General features: G+C 43.1%; 1 protein-coding gene across 1 annotated transcript in view; it reads right to left on the minus strand.

Annotated features, from left to right (window-relative positions):
- Positions 1–19,622, minus strand: part of CYP2U1 (cytochrome P450 family 2 subfamily U member 1) — a 50,789-nt gene extending 31,167 nt beyond the window's left edge. The window contains exon 1 of the mRNA XM_075200739.1: positions 19,036–19,622. Coding sequence (XP_075056840.1) covers positions 19,036–19,540 — 505 coding nt within the window. The 5' untranslated portion in view covers positions 19,541–19,622. The remainder of the gene's footprint in view (positions 1–19,035) is intronic.
- Between the last annotated feature and the right edge of the window lie 256 nt (positions 19,623–19,878).

Consider the following 19,878-nt stretch of genomic DNA (forward strand, 5'->3'; position numbering starts at 1 on the left):
GCCGTGAATTTCTGCTTTTTATAGTGGGGCGGGGCTATGGTGGCGCGAAATGTCACCACCACCCCCTCCTCCTACCCCCATGTCACATGACTTCTCCCCTGGAACTCCCGGGGGAGAAATCTTAAAAGTAGGCAGGTATCATTAATTTACTCTAGACTTTAAACAGCTAGTTTTACTTAGCTAGTTTTCATGAGTAAATGGATACCAAATATGTGTATGTTTATAGAAGATTTACAGTAGCTATACATCACAATGTGACATCACAGGATACCTGTAAGTGTTGTGCATTTCCACATAGCCTACAACCTGAACACTGTTTGCAGCAATCAGTGTACTAGGAAGTAGCTACCAGGCTGTAACAGCAGGGTTCTATAGATATTGACTCTCTTAAGAAAGCCCAACTGCCTTCTTTACAAATCCCAGGAGTAAGGTAGCCAAAGCATCTAAAAATGAATATGAGTGCTTAACATTAGTGAGTAATTTCTAATTATGTCAATGGAGGCACATCTTCCCCAGTTTTCTAAATTATCCAGATGACTCTTTAGTTTACATAGGGGGAGATTCAATTGGCAGCGCGGCCATGTAGGATCCTCCCATAATGTGTCTCCCCGCAATGTTTCTTATAGAAGTGCATGCAAAAATGAACAATATTTCCTGTACCATAATTGTGGGATTTCTGAAAAGAGCACATTGTGTGAGGATCCTACGGGACCTCATGGCAAAGTGAATCCACCCCATAGTTACAAACATGTATGTTGTTTAGGTTCAAAAATAATTATGTACACTCAATAATTCATCCTAAATTTAAAAAAAACAAAAAACATCCTGTTGAAAACCCCCAGATTTGGTAGACTGGCTCCAAAATTCTACATACATTATTAAGTTCACCTCTGCGTTAATTATAATTAAAAATCTCAATTCCTGCCTTGTTATTTATGAATACATCTGTGAATTAAGTCTTTAGTAAGTCTAAAGTCTTTCAGTAAGTCTTTCATTAGCAAAACTTGCTTTAATGCTTTCCATTTTAGTCAATTTCTTTTTTAGGTTTAGTTGCCCTTTAAATAGACCTGGATTGGTTCTTGAAATAATTGTAGGTGGAGGACAGTTCAGTTCTGAAGGACACACCATTAGAAACAACAAGAATGTTATTGTAGGTTATATCTGTGCCATCTAATCTACATGATAACTTACTCTTACACTAAACCACATCCAGCTATTCCATGTCATGCTAGGGTATTCCAACTGCCTGGACTTTGACAGGAAGAGGCAGTAAAAATAAAAAATAAAAAAAAACACACACTATCTGCCTCCATATTTTGAGTGGGCACTTTGGCAGCATATTAGGTGTTTTATGTATCTCTCAACATTTGAAACAGCTAAAGAAAGGCACTTCAAATTTGTTAGAAAAGGCCACAGTTTCTCATGTGTTCACATAGGGTAAAAGCACAAATTCATGCAAAACACATGTTGCTAACCTGTTTAAAAGACCACAAAGCAATACTAGACAAAATAATGTCTACGGCATCCACCTTTATAACATATAAAACACTTTTTGGAACCATTGGAGAAGTTCATATGGCAGCGGGACAGGGGGAGTGGCTACACTGTCAGAGGGCTGCCTACCGTTGTAAAGAGCTACGCTGCCCATTAGAAATATTCCCAGCCCCCCCCAATTTCCCCACCCATGGGACAAACATGCCCCTGGGTGGGAAAGATCCCCAAAATTGGGATTGTCTCACTGAAATTGGGACAGTTGGGAGGTATGCATATATACACAGATAAGACTCAAAAACAAATTCCTGCAACTACCCTTTAAAGCATAGTTGCCAACTCCCGGAAACAAGTGAGAGGGGGCAAGACTGGAGGGCGGGAGGGGGCGGGACGAGGCCAATCGCGGCATTTTGCCCCCCCCCCCAACGAAAACCTAATTTGCGTCGCGGGGCCAAAATGACGCGATTGGCCTCGTCCCGCCCCCTCCCGCCCTCCAAAATGGCGTGATTGACGCGATTCTCTGTGAAATCCGGGATGCGGGAGAAATGCCATCTCCCCCGGGAGCCCAGGAGACTGACCCGAATTTCGGGAGTCTCCCGGACTTTCCGGGAGAGTTGGCAAGTATGCTTTAAAGAGAGTGTTTCACCATAGTTCTTTTGTCTCTTGGAAGGTCCAGGAAATCTCAGATTTAGAGGGAGACCTGCTGGACTCCAGAGAGCAAGTGATTCTCCTGAAGGGCGCTTATCTGCTGCAGTGTGGGTGGGGACATGACATGAAGTACTTCATCCAGCCCCTCCTACCTCAGTAAACATAGAGAAGCAGGGATATGACACCATGAATTGTGTCTGATTGTGCGATTGGTCCATACACAATTGCGTCATCAAACCCTGCCCATCTCCTATTTTCCTGCCTTACCTGTGCATTTCCTGAAATGGGGGTTCGGAAAAGTAGACACGTAAGACCATACTTGCCAACTCTCCCTGAATGTCAGGGAGACTCCCTGAAATAGGGGTGATCTCCCTCACTCCCTGAAGAGTCTGGCATTCTCCCTGATGCTGAGCCAGTACAAGATGTGGTTGGCTTCGCCATCTGTGGCAGAATGACACAGTTCAGAAATTGTGTCCTATGTCCATGTATTGATGCCTATGGAGGTGGCCATTTTCATGGAGACCAAGATTTAATCAAAGACTGACAGGTAAGACAACATGACTTCAGTAATGGAGACAGAAATGTGAAAGACACTTCAGTCTCTAGAGATTCATTAGCTGCTATTCTTTAACGCATAGTTGCCTACTCTCCTGGAATGTCCTGGGAGACCTCCTGGGAAAGCAGGGCAACCTCCCGGTTTTTGCCCCCATAATAGATAAGTGGCGGGGGGCTTAATGACGCAAATATTGCATCATCTTAGCCCCTGCTGTAATTGACCAAAATTGTGACAATCATTTAGGGGGCAGGGCCAAAATGATGTAATTCATCAAGCCCCGCCCATCCACCTCCCCCGGGATCTCCCTGAAGCCAACGAGGAAAAGTCGGCAAGCATGCGTAAGACTCACTGTGTTGCACTATTAAAAGCCAAATATATTAATAAAAAAAAAGCTTTTAAATTAGATTTTATTCAACAATAGATCACCATGGAATAAAGCAATCATGGTATAACGGAGGTGCTTTATGAAACACCAAGGTATTAGACAGATGTGTCTGGATGGCAGCCCATCATACTTCTCGTGCACTCCCACTCTCAGCACACACTGAAAGAATGATAAAAAAAACAACTTTCAGTTTTTCTTCTAAAACACAGCTTGGTTTAGCAAATACTTCCCAACTTTAGGTTTATCCCCTCCTAGATATCCTGGAGGGCAGGTGAAAACAGAGAGGGTGTATTGCGTTATGTGGTCGTGGGACCAAAAGGACACGATTCTTGGAAAATTGTCATGGAGGCCCCCGTCCCGCAAGATGTGGGAGAAGGACCTACACTCCCTAGTCTCAAGGACATTTATGGTTTAAACCAGTGGTTCCCAAACTTTTGCAGTTCGCGGCACCCTTAGAGTCTTCAAATCTTTTCAAGGCACCCCTCCAAAATAATTACTGAGCAGTCCTGTTTTAGAAGTAGTTGGGTCAAAAAATTGTAAAAAGTATTTAGGTCAGGACAGAAATACTTATTTAGTTGTATGCAAAAATGCCCCCTCTGCATCCAGGCACTCTGCCCCCTCTGCGTCCAGACACTCTGCCCCCTCTGCCTCCAGGCACGCTGCCCCCTCTGCAGCCCTCTGTCACGCTGACACCCTCTGCAGCCCTCTTTCACGCTGTCCCCCTCTGCAGCCCTCTGTCACGCTGCCCTCTATCCCCCTCTGCTGCCATGCTGTCCCCCACTGCTGTCCCCCTCTGCTGCCCCGCTGTCCCCCTCTGCTGTCCACTGTCCCCCTCTGCTGCCCAGCTGTCCCCCTCTGCTGCCCGCTGTCCCCCTCTGCTGTCACGCTGTCCCCGTCTGCTGCTCCGCTGTCCCCCTCCGCTGTCACGATCCTTCTCACTCTGTCCCCCTCTGCTGCCCCGCTGTCCCACTCCGCTGTCACGATCCTTCTCTCTCTGCCCCCCTCTGCTGCCCCGCTGTCCCACTCCGCTGTCACGTTTCTTCTCACTCTGCCCCCCTCTGCTGCCCCGCTGTCCCCCTCCGCTGTCACGATCCTTCTCTCTCTGCCCCCCTCTGCTGCCCCGCTGTCCAACTCCGCTGTTTCTTTTCAATCTGCCCCCCTCTGCTGCCCCGCTGTCACGCTGTCCCCCTCTGCTGTAAGTATGGGACAAGACATGAAAACTATTACTTTTTTGGAGGGAAGATCCCAGTGCTGAGTGGGTGGTGGTGGGGCATGGCTGCACAAATTGTGTCATTGTGACTCGCAGCATCTTGCAGTGTGGTGCTGGGCCAGAATGACGCAATTCACTGTGAATCGTGTCATCAAGCCCCACTCACTTCATTAGGGAAATGGGCAGGATACAGGAGGAAGCACTGCTCTCCCTGGAGACTGGAAGAACTCCCAGGAATCAGCGGTCTCCAGGACAGTCTGGGAGAGCAGGCAACTATGCTCTCCACCCATTTATCTCATTTCAGTAATGTTGCTGCACAAACAGAAATCTAATTTCTGCACTGATCTGCAAATGAGGCGCATTGGTGCTCCTAACTCCATACTTTCAAAGAAAGGCCAGAACCCCTTAGGCTGTGCAAACTTTTATTCCGCCAAAGTGTCACCATTTTCAGGTGTGTCACAATGTGTGTGCAATAGTTCAGTTACTTACATTCTGCAGAACAATGAAAATTAACTGGACACTTCAACTTACAATCTGCAAATACCCCTTACATTTTAGTTTTATACATTTGATTCAGTATGGTATTGTATAAATTTGCTGTTGTTCATAATTGTGATGCATAATTTTATTAGTAAGTTTATTGTTTGCTGCTCTGCATTTAAAGCCAAATTCATGTCTCCACCTAGGCACATCTTCCAATAGAAATTCACTGCTGACATCATGTGACTGCAAATGTGGAAGTACCCAGATCTTCGTCTCCAGTGCACACAGCTTTTGGCATTATAATGACATCTGTAAGTACAGTTTACAGTGTGCTGGTTTCTGTCAGCTTATCAATCAGAGCATATGGTGAATACAATGTTTATTTTTCTCCCATAAGCACCTTCTTGATTAGACAGGAGAAAAACAGCTTGCCCAGCCAACTGTGTCCCAACAACCTGCATTAGCCCCACTTACTTTACATATCCTTTAGGTGCCTGAACCTGAAGAATACATTGTGAAGGAGTGTGGCTGCGGTGTGTAACTTGAGAACTATGGAAAACAATGAGATGGAATCCCAGCATTTTTTCCATTTGGGGGTAGTAAGGATCGGCCAAAAATATTGATTAGACTGAGTTTTTTAATCAGCTTCAGTTCTTTTTCTCCAGTTTAACATGTAGACGTTTTTTGTTTATATTAAATAACAATATAGAGAATTATATTAACCTGAGTGATAATAGTTTATGGAGGCATAGTAAAACGAATTGCTTGATAAAGCAACAGAATACATAACTTGAAACAAGCAAGGAATTTGATAAGGGATAGTAAAGGATATTGTCCTTGTTGCACAGCTGGTAAAATATATAACTACTTATTAAGCGTTCCCATTTCAGAACTGTCTGATACAGTACTGAGTGACATATACGGGTATTCCTCACTTAACGACTTAGTTCCGTTCCTACTACTAGGTTGTTAAGCGAATTGGTCGCTAAGTGAGTACAGTACTGTAATATGCACCTACTTGTATTGTAATCATTTTTATTGATTCTGAATAATGAAATGGACTAAAGAAAACTGTATTTTGATAAATTTGCTTTACTTTACATAACTCTGCATAACAGAAAATAAACATGTGTACAGTAAAGGTGTACAAACAACAATTATAACAAAGAGGGCCCAGGAAGATCACGGCAAGGATATCTAAGGACTCGTAAGTGTATGAGTGGAGGTCTTGGGATGTATTCTGTTAATGTGGTTTGCTTTGTAATTTTTTTCTTTTCTTCATAAATTTCACGATAGCATCGTATAACTTAATTTATTTTACGCTCCACTTTCATGAACTGTTCGACATTCAGGTCCATAGCCTCTAGTTCTAACATAGCCGCATTCACTTTTGAAAACACACCAGCTAACTCTTTTAAAGTGAACTTCTTTTGTACTTCTTCCATTTTGTCCTCTTCTTCTTCCTTTTCCAAGTGTTGCTGAGCTTCCAAATCCATTAAGTCTTCGTTGCTCAGCTCTCCCTCAACATATTCCACTAATTCTTCAATATCTTCTACTTCATCCTCCAAATTAAGATTGCTAGCTAGTTGCACAGATGTTTGATTTATGACATCGACCTGTGTGTCTACGTTAAATACTTCAAAATTATTTGCGAATCTTTTTCGGCATTTTTTCCATATGCCTTGCATACATTTTTTTAACACTTCCTTCCAAGATGAATCAACATTCTGTATGCAGTGATAAATGTTGTACGACTTCCAAAATTCTCGAAGGGTTTCCTCATTACTTTCAGTTTCTGCTACAGCTTTGGAAAAAGTTGTGCGCAAATAGTGCGCTAAAAAAGTCCGGTCTCATCCACATTAAATATCTGTTCCATACAGTAGCCACCTTTCTCAATGATTTCATCGAATTTACGAACAAATGTTTCCGCTGCATCGAAGTCAGCACTTGCCGCCTCACCACAGGTACTCCGATTATGCAAATTGAATCTTCGACAAAACCGCTCAAACCATCCATGGCTTGCCATAAATGTTTCCGTTGATTCCTCTCCTTCAAATTATCAAAGACACTGCGTGCCTTAGCTTGAATTATGAAAAGGCTCATTGGCATTCTTTTTGTATCTGGTCGTCAAACCAGATTGCCAGTAACTTCTCCATTTTATGAATGAGGCCTTTCCGCTGCCTTGTTATGATGGCTTTAAATACTGTTGAAGCTTTCACTGCCTCTTTCACTCTATCTTTGTCCTTCAGAATTGTTGAAATGGTCGAATGTGCCAGCTCCAAGTCCTGTTCTATCACTAACTTTTTTACCAGCTTCATAGTCTTTAATGATCTTCATTTTCATCTCAAGGTCAATAGCCTTTCTCTTCTTTGACATTTTGTATCTATAGGTGCACACAAAGGTTCAAATTTAGAAACCAAACATTGTATGTACAGGCATGTATTAATTGAGGAAATTGTGAATGCGAGCGAACTTACCGCAGGATGGAGACTGCAAGGGTAATAGGTGCATCTTGTCCTGTCTTGTTCAGCTCAGAAAGATACATCCACACTACCCGGGTGTGGTTACGTCCAGGGCCGGACTGGCCATCTGGCACTTCTGGCAAATGCCAGAAGGGCCGATGGCTGGATGGGCCAGTCTAAGCAGGGGCGGATTGGCATTACTATCTTCCGGGACAAGACTGCCACGCCAGGTCCCAGCGTGAGTATGTGTGGACAAGCTAATGGGGCAGGCCCTAGCCTATTGGTGGCCGGCCCCAACAATGACTGGCTTCCTGGTGGCTGGCTCCTCCCCAGGAACCAGCCACCTTACTACATTTGCTGCGCAGAGCAGCTCTGGGCTGCTCAGTCTCCCCCCTCCTTCCTTCTGTCCACTGCTCCCTCGGCAGCTGCGGATCGTCGGACATGTCAGCCCAGGAGAGTAGATATTGCAGTAAATATTAGACTGTGCCGTGCGGTCTGTGAGATGGTAAGTGAGATGGGCTCGCCAGCTCTCCTGGTGGGAATATCCTATGGAGCGCTGGGGTAATGCCATAGGAAGCATGTCTCCCCGACCATCATGCATTCAATCTTAAAGTGACAGAAAATAAAGAAGCACACTTTTTCTCCTGTCAGGCTATACAGCAAAAGGCATCCTTGGATACATGCAGCTTCTGATATATATCCAGAGATCTGCCACACATCCAAATGCCTGACTCTTGTATGAAGAATACAGTGTGTGATGTTCTAGAAACACATATTTTTTTCCATGTGGCGTTAAGAAAATCTTTAACAAGTTTAAGGCTTTCTCGGTATCATACATATTTCTTATATACTCCCTCTTCCCCATCAGACCTCAGTCTGCTTTTACTTACTAATTAGTGGTCACCGTGTAAAGATCCAATGCATGGCTAGATGTGATAGCTAGCTCCTCAATGGAACGCCACTGTGCTCTTCTAGCTGTAATTTGTAGCCTGACCTGAAGAGGTCCCCACTGACTGTAAGTAATAGGACCCTGCTGAAGTCAACACACAGCGGCATTCCCCGGTAAGGAATCACCACCAAAGAACTGCTGGGGGGTATATAGCAAAATAAAAGTGGACAACTCTCTTAAATATTCATAGTAAATCCCACTTAAATTTACTAACTGTTCTGGAATTACAAAAAGTGCCTGTTAAACCATAATTCACCTGTGAGAACTATTTCCTGTATTAGGGATAAGGGCTAAGGAAGGTGCCGGTTGTGCATAGGGTTTGATTGTGTTGTGCAGCTAAATCACATTCACAATTCAAACTCCAAACCATCACGTACAAGGCTCTCTCCCAGTCTACTGTCCCTATATCTCTAACCCCCTCTCCATTCACACTCCTGCCCATTCCACCACTCTGATCATCTCTTCCCACTCCAGAATCCAAGACTTCACCCATTCGGCCCCCTTCACTGGAATGACCTCCCTCACTCCATCCGTCTCTCTCCTAATCTGTGCTCCTTCAAATGGGCACTTAAAACTCACCTGTTCCTCAAAGCCTACCAACCATCCAATCTAATTATATGTGTGTAGCTACTCTATTGTTGCAATTTTGTGGGAGATTTAAAAAAGCAGAACATTGGTTCCCTACAGTGGCGCCTGTATAATTGGTGGCATGGTGGTGGTTGTAGTGATGTAGTGTGTTTGGGGGTTAGTATTGGTAATAAGTGGGAGAAGGTATTGCTGTAATGTGGGGGTAATGCTAGTTGCTGTAATTTGGGAGGGTATTCATGATTGCTGTAATGTGGGAGTTTTGCTGGTAAGCGTAGGGGTATTGCTGATTGCTGTAGTGTGAGTGGGTATTGATGTAGTATAAGTGTATATGTCGGGAGGTATTTATTGCTGTAATTGGGGTACTAATAATGTATTGACATGGTATTTATTGATGTGTTTGTGGTGCTAACAATGTACTGTTGGGGGTCATTAGGAGAAATAAGCCTATTTGTTAAATGTGAATGCTATTGATTTAATGTTGGAGCTGGTTGGGGGGCTTAGAGTGTTTATTAGTTGTGCAGCTTTCCAGGAGGTGAACAATATCTATCCCTTTTCCAAACAGGGCATATTTATTTAAGGTGAGGTATTGGGACCTTGAATTTAATGCTGAGGTGGTTTGAGGATATTAATTTACAGGGCTGGAGGAAAATATATCTATTTATCAAATGTGCATACTATTATTTTAATGTTGGGGCTGGAGGGAGGCCTAATTATATAATGTGGGTGCTATTGATTTAATGCCGGGGCTGGTTGGAGTTTTCTAAATTTCATGTATCCATTTTTTTTTCAAATTAGGCCCCCAACATTCCAGGATCCAGACAAGCAGCAACTAAAGACACCAGCAGTCACAGGTGGTGACAGTGACAAGAACAGGTAGGAGAGACCAAGACAGTCTCCCAACTGTCCTGAATTTGGTGGGTGACTGTCCCGCTTAGTCAGGATTTGGTCTGACTACAAGGACAGTTGGAAGGTATGTCCTGCTTCACATTGTACTAGTTGTGAAGGCAGAACTGCGTGCACCTAATAGTAGTGCACACAGTATTGCCTGTGTATTTGTCTAAAATGCGTCTAATAACCATAATACATCATACGAGCCCCCCTGTCTTAAGTGCCCTGGGCCACCTGAGCCTTAATCCAGCTCTGGTTAGCAGGAGGAAGCTGATAGTTGCTTCTAGTCCCCGGACAGGACACAGCCTGCAGCAAGCCGAGGAGCTCTAAGTCTCATGAGATTTGGTAATTTTGTGAGGCTAAGAGTTTCCCTGCTCACACTACAGGAAGTTCCCACGCTGATGACGTCAGCAGCACCAGAAGAATAGATAAGTACAGTGGGCTGGGGTGTCATAGTGTGGATGGGGAGGGCATAATAAATGTAATGTTTTATTATAATGTATTTATCAATGTCCCATGTTGACCACGCCCCATAGCAATGTGGCCCCGGCACATGTTTTATTTTCTACTCATTAACAGAGGTGGGCCTATATACTTTAAATGCCAGGGCTGATTTTTAATCCCAGTCCGGCCCTGGTTACGTCCCATCACAGGGCAGAGGTCAGTAGCGCACTAAACTCCCCTGTTGATGAATGTCAGGGTGTCGGTCGAAAAAACGGGTTGTAAACCCGAATGGTCGATAAATAGGTAGGTCGTTAAGTGAGGAGTACGTGTATTCATTAAACCATAATTCAAACGCCTTCTGCTGCAAGCACAATACTGATTAGTAAAAAAATGTAGTCCTCATAACTAAATGCATTTGTAGGCCTGTTTCCCTAATGCGGGAACGTCCATTTGCCATCTCCCCTTTCAAAATAACTAAGTGGGTGGAACTATAACCAGAGCATAAGAAAATTCACTGAACCAACTGTAACCACTCACAACATTAATAATTTTATGGGGTAATACAGAAGAAATCAAACTACCACGTACATGAGATTCCATCGCCAAACAAATAAGAGAACAAATAAACAGACTCAGGTCAGCATAAGTTGACACAGTTGAACTAATAAAGCCATCTATGGTAAGTCAAGGGTTTACCCCTAAGGAGGAGATATTAACAGTAAGAACACGTTCTCACTTATAATTACTTTTTTTCCTCATAATAGTTCCACAACCCATGGCTCAAATATGGAACATTGCCTTAAAAAAAAATAAAAAAAAAATAAAAATTTCTTGTAGATTTCTCCGGTTAGGACTTATTTATACTCAGAGCAAGTGTGATCTACTCCACATGTAGGTTTAATATGCTTACTATGACAACGGACATCCAGTCGAAAAAATAATTGATCAAGAAGATTCTGCCTATGTACTTGGTTATGTCGACCATCTTATCCAGAAATATATCAGATTGCCAACAGCGACGCTTACAGGTACACCTTCAACAAAATTGTATACAACAGAAAATTTGGTTTATACATAGCTTGAACCCCATCTGCCAAAACGCAAAATTGTAAACAGTCACATTGGAATACAAATCCACTTATGGACATAAATAATTATTCAAAGATGCCAGTTGCGCCCTGGTGTGCATGGCACTGGCTGTCCATGTCAGTCTAGGAACATGTCATTACTTTAACCAAAAGATCAATTTTCCATTGGATCTATCAATAGAAAAGAACTATAGGGATCTCATGTATTCCATTGGCGTCTTCTATGGTTAAACAAAAAAAATACTAGCCCACTTTTATTTCTGGCACTGTGACTGTAAAGTCCTTAAACTCAGAAGAACTAGATGGTAATATTTTGGAGTAAATCACTGGGGCTGAGTTAATTGCTTGATTATTGAAAAAGTTCTGTTTTAACACCTTAATCACCAGAGTGCTTTAAAAGTTTGATACTAGACACACTATGTACATTTGTTCAGGGGAGTGCTTGGTCTTTGTCCCTCTTTAAAAGGATAAAGACCTCATTGCTCACAACCACAAAGCCCAAAGGCCCCTTATGAGGCAAGTGTCGGTAGGCCTTCATTCGCTAGAAGGCTAGGGGAGGCACGTTTATCACTGGGCTTTGCTGAGGCTTCCCACAGGGATTCAGAACATTTTAGCCTACCCTATGAGGAAACTTACAGAGTTTTTAGTGAGTAGCATCTTAAGTACCATACCTCGTTCCCTGGATTAGATTGATGGGCCAATACAGGTGGACCTGCTAACCTATTCAAAAATCAAAACATAACACACAAACAGCAAGTGGGTGACAATATGTGTTGTATAAAATGTAAATAAATAGGTACCTATTAAGGCTCCAGCCTTTAAGATCTGGATCTATAAAAACTTCTTGTCTAGCCAATAGGACAAAGCAAAAGAAAAATGCCACACTGAAAGGCTTTAGGTGCCATTTGTGCACATCCACCACTTAATTAGTCATTCTATTACTTGTTACTAATTATCAACCTTGAATTGGACTTTGTATTGAGACATCGGTTTTACAGCACTTTGGCCCCCAGCCAGAGGACCAAGTGATGGTGCCTTACCTCCATAGGGAACATTTAAATCCCATCCATGGGTACAGACAGATCTATACTTAGCTCTTAGTCAACTGGCTGAGAAGCATTTCCATAAATAAATACAGTTGTTGGCAATAGCTGGGGAGCATCTAATGTTCTCAGTCAGTGCTTCACATTTTTTCATGGAAAATCCACAGAAACCTTTTATGGCTGTATTGGCCAGGCTGAACTTCCCTGCTCTAAGTTCCATTATTACACAAGTTCCTTTACTCTCTTTATACACCAGAACCACCCATTTTGAAAGAGCTCAGCGTTACAGTTTTGGCCAGCTAGTGGAAACCTAGAATGTAAAACATGTTTTAAGTCTGTATTAAATATCCATTGATCCTTACACACAGATACACTATATGGCCAAAAGTATGTGGACACCTGAATATCCATATGTCCTTGCTGAACTCAATTGGAGCATTGTCGTGCTGAAACCGGAAAAGGCCTTCCCAAAGCTGCTGCCGCAAAGTTGGAAGTCCACAATTCCCTGGAATGTCATTTTAAGCTCTAGCACAGTGGTCGGCAACCACCAGCACACGTGCCAGATGTGGCAAGCGGAGCCGTTTTCATTGGCACGCCGACCCCCAGGTCACATCCAGACATTAATGGGGGAACGGTGTTTTTGGCAGCTCTGAGCTTCCTCTGCTGGTCTCTCTGGGGGACCAGGCACTTTCCGTTGAACTGTAGCGCGCGTGCGGTCATTTATACAGGTACCGCAGCACAATATCTATCGTCCGGCTGTGCTTGCTTCTACCACTTTTTCCCCTCTTCTCCTCCCTTCAGACTCATTATTGGTATGTGCCACTCTCGCGGTGCATTGTAAAAGATGTGTGCCTTTGCCCCCCCTCTTCATCCGTGCCTCTGTCCCCCAGCCCATGTGTGCCCAAACTGTTTGTGTGTATCTGTCTTAGATTATGGCTGCCTGTTCCTTTCTCTCTCCCTCTTTATGTGCATGTCTCCCTTGTTCCCCCATCCCATTTGTTTCCCCTTTCTTCCTATGTGCCCCACAGTTGCACCACACCTTCTACCCCTTTGTCTTCCACTTCTCCTCTTTTCACACCTTTTCTTCTCCTCTCCTGAATGTGGTAGGCAGCGCTGTTAGATCAGAAGCGACGTAAACGAACAAAGACAAAACCACACCCAGCGCCACACAACTGAACCTGAGAATTGGAACCTGAGGCTGGCGGGTAAGCACAATTTTCCTTTAATAAATCGTATGGGTTTTTTCTTTTTTCTTCAGAGGGTTACCTCTGGGTATAATGCTACTATCGCTGGAGCTAACCACTACAGGAGGTAAGAATGGTGTTGCACAGGGGAGCCTACTTAACACAAAATACCTGTTCCGTTTTTGCCATCTCCGGATGGCGATAAAAAATGGATATTGGTTGCCGACCCCTGCTCTAGCATTAAGTTTTTCTTTCACTGGAACTAAGGGGGCCCGGTCAAACCATGTAAATCAGTCCTAGACCATTATTCTCATACAGTAACTATTACAGTTGGCAGTGAGCATTTGGTTAGTAAACGTTCTTCTGGAGTTCGCCAAAGACAGATTCGTCCATCAGACTGAGAAATGGTGAAGAGTGATTCGTCTCTTCACTTCTTTATCCCACTGCTGGAGAGTACAATGGCAGTGTACGTTACACCACTCCACACTTGGCCATTGAACATGGTGATCTGAGTATTATGTGCAGCTCGGCTATGGTCTATTAAGCTCCTGATGAATAGTTCTTGTGCTGAAGTTGCTTCCAGAGACAGCGTGGAACTCTGTCATGAGTGTTGCCACCGAGGATGTAAGATTTTTACTCACTAAACTCTTGGAGCACTACATTTACATTACCCTTTATGCCACAAAAATTATGCAGATAAAGTATTTTATACCGATCAGTAGTTTCAGCAATCGACATTTGAGTAATACAAAAGTTACAAAGCACTATACGTAAAGCACTTTGGACTTACATTTCCTGAGATAAGGAAAAGTCTGGCTTTTATTTTCATCAAGTGGACATTTTATTGTAATATGATTTGTTGTCTAAGGAAGGTAGCAATGTGTAAATGTGTTAGATTCTGAAGCTGTTTAAGAAAATAAAACATTGTTGCTTTCCCCATAATTTACATAGCATTTTGGCTGTTTCTAGACATTTCCCTCACTTCACACTTTCCAGGAGTTTACAACAATTTTTCCTGGTCTCTTGTTTAAAATGGTCACTGTAAATGTTAGAATAGTGTTAGTTGTTACACTACAGTGCAACACTTCTTCCACTTGTCTGTGGATGTGTCAGTAGTTTGTCATGGCTGCACTTTTCATTAGTTCTTTGACCTGCCACTTACATAATCTTCTTGTAAATATAAAACCGTTAAATAATAGGGAAGAGAGCGAGAAGTTACAAAGCACTGAGGAGTCTCATCACACCAAGTATGGGCTAACATCTCTGTTCAACTGCTGGAACCACTGAACAGGAGTATATTGTATGTGGACACATGATCCATTATTACAGCTGTACCAATCTCATTATACATCATTTTGATATCTCAGTGCAGCTTATCTGCCTAAATATTTGATGCATTCAATCCAGACTGTGTTTTATTTATGAGTGTACTTACAAATCATCAGTATCAAGGAAACTGCAGCTATGAGCAGCTCATGCACCAATGATTACTTCCAGTGTTCAGATTACAGGATTGGGCAGCAGGTGAACAGTATTCTGCTCTCCAATGGTTCCCCCAAAATTAAATTGACAGACCCTTAATCTATCACATTGGCCTGAGCAGGCGTGGGCTGGGAGGTATCAGCCCGGGGGGGTGCACAGGCGGCCGCATCACATGACACGCGATGCGGCAGCCGGTGATATAAAAAAATGATTGCATCCACGGCGGGGGACGGGTGGAGGCGGCCGGCCCGAACAGCCGTTAGACTGAGCGGCTCGGGTGCCCGCTGCCCCCCGGTCCAGTCCGCCCCCGGGCCTGAGCAGTCTGTCAAAGGGGATATTCTGGATACTGGAGATTCCACTATTAACTGCTGGTGCTCAGAAAGTAGAGGACATGAAAAGGTATGTTAAATTCAGCCACCAGGAATTTACACTTCATAGTTCAATAGAACATAACCTTTAAAATAAATATATAAAATATATCATATTTTCCAACTCTCCTGGGAGAGTAGGACATCATCCCGCATCTGCCCACTTCCTAGTGAAGTGGGCAGGATTAGAGCCATCATGGTTCTCATGGAATCCCGTCACTAAGACCCTCCCAGCACTGTAAAATGATATGTAAGCGTCCTTAAGTCAAAGGTACAGGGCCAAAAATGACGCGATTCGCAACCTGGCAAGTAAGAGATATATACATACATACACACATGCATTGGTGGAATGATATAGAATTTTGTATAAACCAACATTTTCCTGGACAACTTAAGTAGTTTTTTTCCCCTGTATTACCGAATAAAAAAACAAAACCTATATCACTAGTGATATCAGTTAGCCTCTTATTGCCGCATGTGTGGTCCAAAAACTGTCAACAAACCTCAAATAACTATGATCGATCAGATTATTTTTGGGCATGTCCATAAACCTTATTGGTACATGACATATCTATCTTTGTGTGCGATCAACTGCAGACAGCACTATAGGCTCCCTTGTCATCCTCTCACTTTATCAAGGGGTTGACACTGGCAATAGCTTCCCCCACTGGCGTTACCATTCGCTGGGTCTTGCCAGCGATAACTCCCTCATGCAAGACATGGGGAAGGGGAAGCCTATTTAACAAGGTAGCGACACTACTAGTACAACCACAATGCTACTTCTGTTATAGCAACTCAGGATGGCAATATCAGAAAATAATGAATGAAAAATAAAACATTTTTTCTTTAATTAGCCATAGGTTTAAATTATGTATTTTACATAATAATTTATCCATTTACTATTTTTTTTAAAAACATTTCTTTTCCCTATTTAAGCAGGATATCCTGATGCGCGGGCTACAAAAGGGCAGGGCTTAACATGAAAGCAGGTGGGGTTTTACTTAAATATTCCCATCTGTGGGCAAAGTTTGGGTGGATCCGAGGCAGGGCTTATGTTTTTCCGTTTTTGGGATTCTAAATGTTGGGAGGTAAGACTTTTTGGAACTGAAAGCCTAAGACTGGGCATTTGTTTCCACTGCGCACATGCAAACTGGCTGCAGTGTCACGTATGTTCATGTCCACAAGACTGCGAAATGGAAAATTAAGTCTCACTGTTCCCAGATAGTTTCACTAAGATGATTTGGCAAAATGATAGTAACAAATTATGGCACTAATTGACTTTCTATTGCTGCAATAAGAGGCAACAGAAAATTAGCCTTAGTGCTGCAGAATATCAAGTAGTCCTGTCAATCTGATTGAACTGAGTGATAAGATCAGCTGTGTAAAGCTAATTTCAGGTTCAAACAAGATTAGCAATATATGTGTTGTAAGCAATTTTAGGACTATCTTTGAACGTGGCAGGACACTTAAATCAGCAATAATACAATAGTTTGAGATAATCTTCTGCTAACTAGATTCATTTATAATACTGTGTTTTAGATATTTTGATACAGCCAATGTCCATAAATCACAACCTTTGGACAACACAAAGACATTAATATGACATCATATTCCTTTCTCCAGCAACAAGTTATTTGAAAGGGAAGGGTTAGCCCAGGACAGAGGCAAACTACCAAGTCTCATATTCAGGGATTCAGAGCTCAGAACTATCAATTATTCAAATAGGTTTAGCATATACGGTCTCTCCCTTTATAAATCAGAGAACTGAAGCCTGAAACGAAATTATATGCACTGTCGTCTTTCGTCCAGACTGCTTCTTAGTGGGGAACATGCATCAACCACCCACCTCACCATTATTATAACCCCCCCCCCACCTGCCTCACCATTATTATAACTCCCCCCAACACGCCACACCACTATTATAGCTCACCCCCACCAGCCTCACCATTATTATAGCTCCCCCCAACACGCCACACCATTATTATAGCTCACCCCCACCCGCCTCATCATTATTATAGCTCCCCCCAACACGCCACACAATTATTATAGCCCCCCAACCTCACCATTATTATAGCTCACCCCCACCCGCCTCATCATTATTATAGCTCCCCCCAACACGCCACACAATTATTATAGCCCCCCAACCTCACCATTATTATAGCTCCCCCCAACACGCCTCATCATTATTATAGCTCCTCCAACCCGCCACACAATTATTATAGTTCCCACCCACCTCTCCATTATTATAACCCCCCCCACCCGCCTCACCATTATTATAGCTTTCCTCCCCACCCCCTCACATTATAGCTTTCCTCCCCACCCACCTCACCATTATTATAGCTTTCCCCCTCCTGCCTCACCGTTATTATAAATTCCCCCCCATCTCACCATTATTATAATTTTCTTCCTCATCCACCTCACCATTATTACAGCTTTCCTCCCCATCCATCATAACCATTATAATAGTTTTCCTCTCCCTCCGTCCTATCATTACCACAGTTCTCAGCAGAAGAGTGCTAAAATAGAGGATGTAAAAGCACATATCTTATGCTAAAGTTCTAGATACTGTTTTCCAATAAACTTTGTAAGCAAGTCAGGTGCAATGGAAACCTTTGGCCAGGACTAGTTGGTTTCCTTTCTAGGAAACGGATGCAGATATTTACAAGCTTTGCAAAAGATAGTTAACGTAATGTACTGTTTATGCTGTTTATATTTTTCAGCAATTATAAACATTGGTGGCGCTGTATAAATAAATGATGATGATGATGATGATCTTTTATTTATAAGGCACCACAAAGGGTTAGAAATGACATACAGTGAGCATACAGTAAAATAGTACACAACATAACAGGACAATACAGAGCGATGAGAAGCCGAACCAGCAACAATGAGGTGCTAGGTGGAGTATAACCTCTCACCGTAACTTAAGAAAGTAGACCTGAGAAGTGGGGGCCGAGTAGGAAGAAAATCATCATAAGTAGAGCCTCTGCCCAGGAGGATGGGTGCAGCAATCAGAAACAGAGGCACTGTGTGAGGCAGGGGCGGATCTAGGCAACTGCTCTACCCGGGGCGATTTTAGGGGGGGCGATTTAGGCCCCGCCCCCTTTCTAATTTTTAAGGCTGCTGATGGCTGCACAGTATGTGCAGGTCCGTTCAGCATTGGCAGTGTGCTGTCCCGCTGCTCTGATTGTGTTTAAAACACAATCAGAGCAGCCGGGCAGCATACTGTCAATGCTGAACGGACCTGCACAGTGTGCAGCCGTCAGCAGCAAGCCCCTGGCAGGGGGGGCGATCGCCCGATCGCCCCCCCCCCCTGGATCCGCCACTGGTGTGAGGAAAGAAGGCACAGGTGTGCCGGTGACATAAATAATGAGAGGACACAAGGAAAGAGGGTCAAGCTTGTGACAACTTACAATGCTAAATCTATGAATTATTACAGAATTGTATTGTGAGCTGTCTTTGTATTGCATTTATTTTAAAAGTGTGTTCTTTGCAACTCTTATTTATGACTTTGAATTGAATGGGATAGTGTGCTGTTAGGATAAAAATACAAAATCAATAATAAAAAAGAAGCAAATACCTTCATCATTTTATAGTACTCACATCTTCTGTTTTATCCAAGTACAGATGTTCGTGGATGAATGAAAAAATAAACATGCAAAATACAGTGTATTAATAAAAACAGTTAACTCAGAAAACGATTAAATAAATATGAGCAACTTCTACAATACAGAAAGCTAACACGTCCCCCAGATTCTCTCTCTACCTTTCCTCTTGGTGATGATGGAGACCACTGGTACGCTGGGTCTGTCAGAAAACACCTCCGAATGATTAACCATAGCATCTTTTACGGTATCGAAATCGTTGAGTATAACTATTAGGCGACTGCCAATGTATAAACCAAACACGTTGCCGTACATTTTAGCCATGTTACTAAGGGCAACGTGCGGGTACAGGAACGCCCCACTTCTGGTTACTCCAAACTGCGCCTTACTGAGTTCATTGCTGTCCATGCCAAGCTGCAGCACTTGGAGAAGCCATCCCGGCAACAGCATGAAGCCAAAGTTGCCCAGGAAGGGTAAAGGAGTAGGACCAGGCGGTGCGTTCATAGAGATGATCTGGTAATAGTTCCATAAAGAACTCATCAACAAGTACAGACCCAGGAACAGGAAGATGTAGAAGAGCAGCACCGACCAGGACACATCATAAGTGGGCATTAGCAAAGTGGATATATATTCCTTCCATGCTGAAATCCCCATGAACCCGTCCATGCTAAAGATAGACACTTCGCCACTGACTGCACAAATGTCACCGCTGCACTTATATCTCCGAGCTCCGGGGCATTGATGCCAAACAATACGTAATACGTTCTATACCGCGGCGCGTCTGCTGATTGGTCTCCCATATCTGTTCAGCCTTCCCCATCTAATAAACACATCCTCGGTCACAGAGCTGTCATCAGCCACTTGCGGGTACGCTGTCATACAGAGATATGTTGTATGAGAAGTATGAAACGGTAATACATTAATGATGTGGTAATTTGTCTTACAATTGTAGAACTACAAACGTTCTTTACTCTAATTTGCATAACCAGGTAAGTAAAAAATAT

The sequence above is a fragment of the Mixophyes fleayi genome, chromosome 1, assembly GCF_038048845.1.
Source record: "Mixophyes fleayi isolate aMixFle1 chromosome 1, aMixFle1.hap1, whole genome shotgun sequence".
Taxonomy (NCBI): Eukaryota; Metazoa; Chordata; class Amphibia; order Anura; family Limnodynastidae; genus Mixophyes; species Mixophyes fleayi.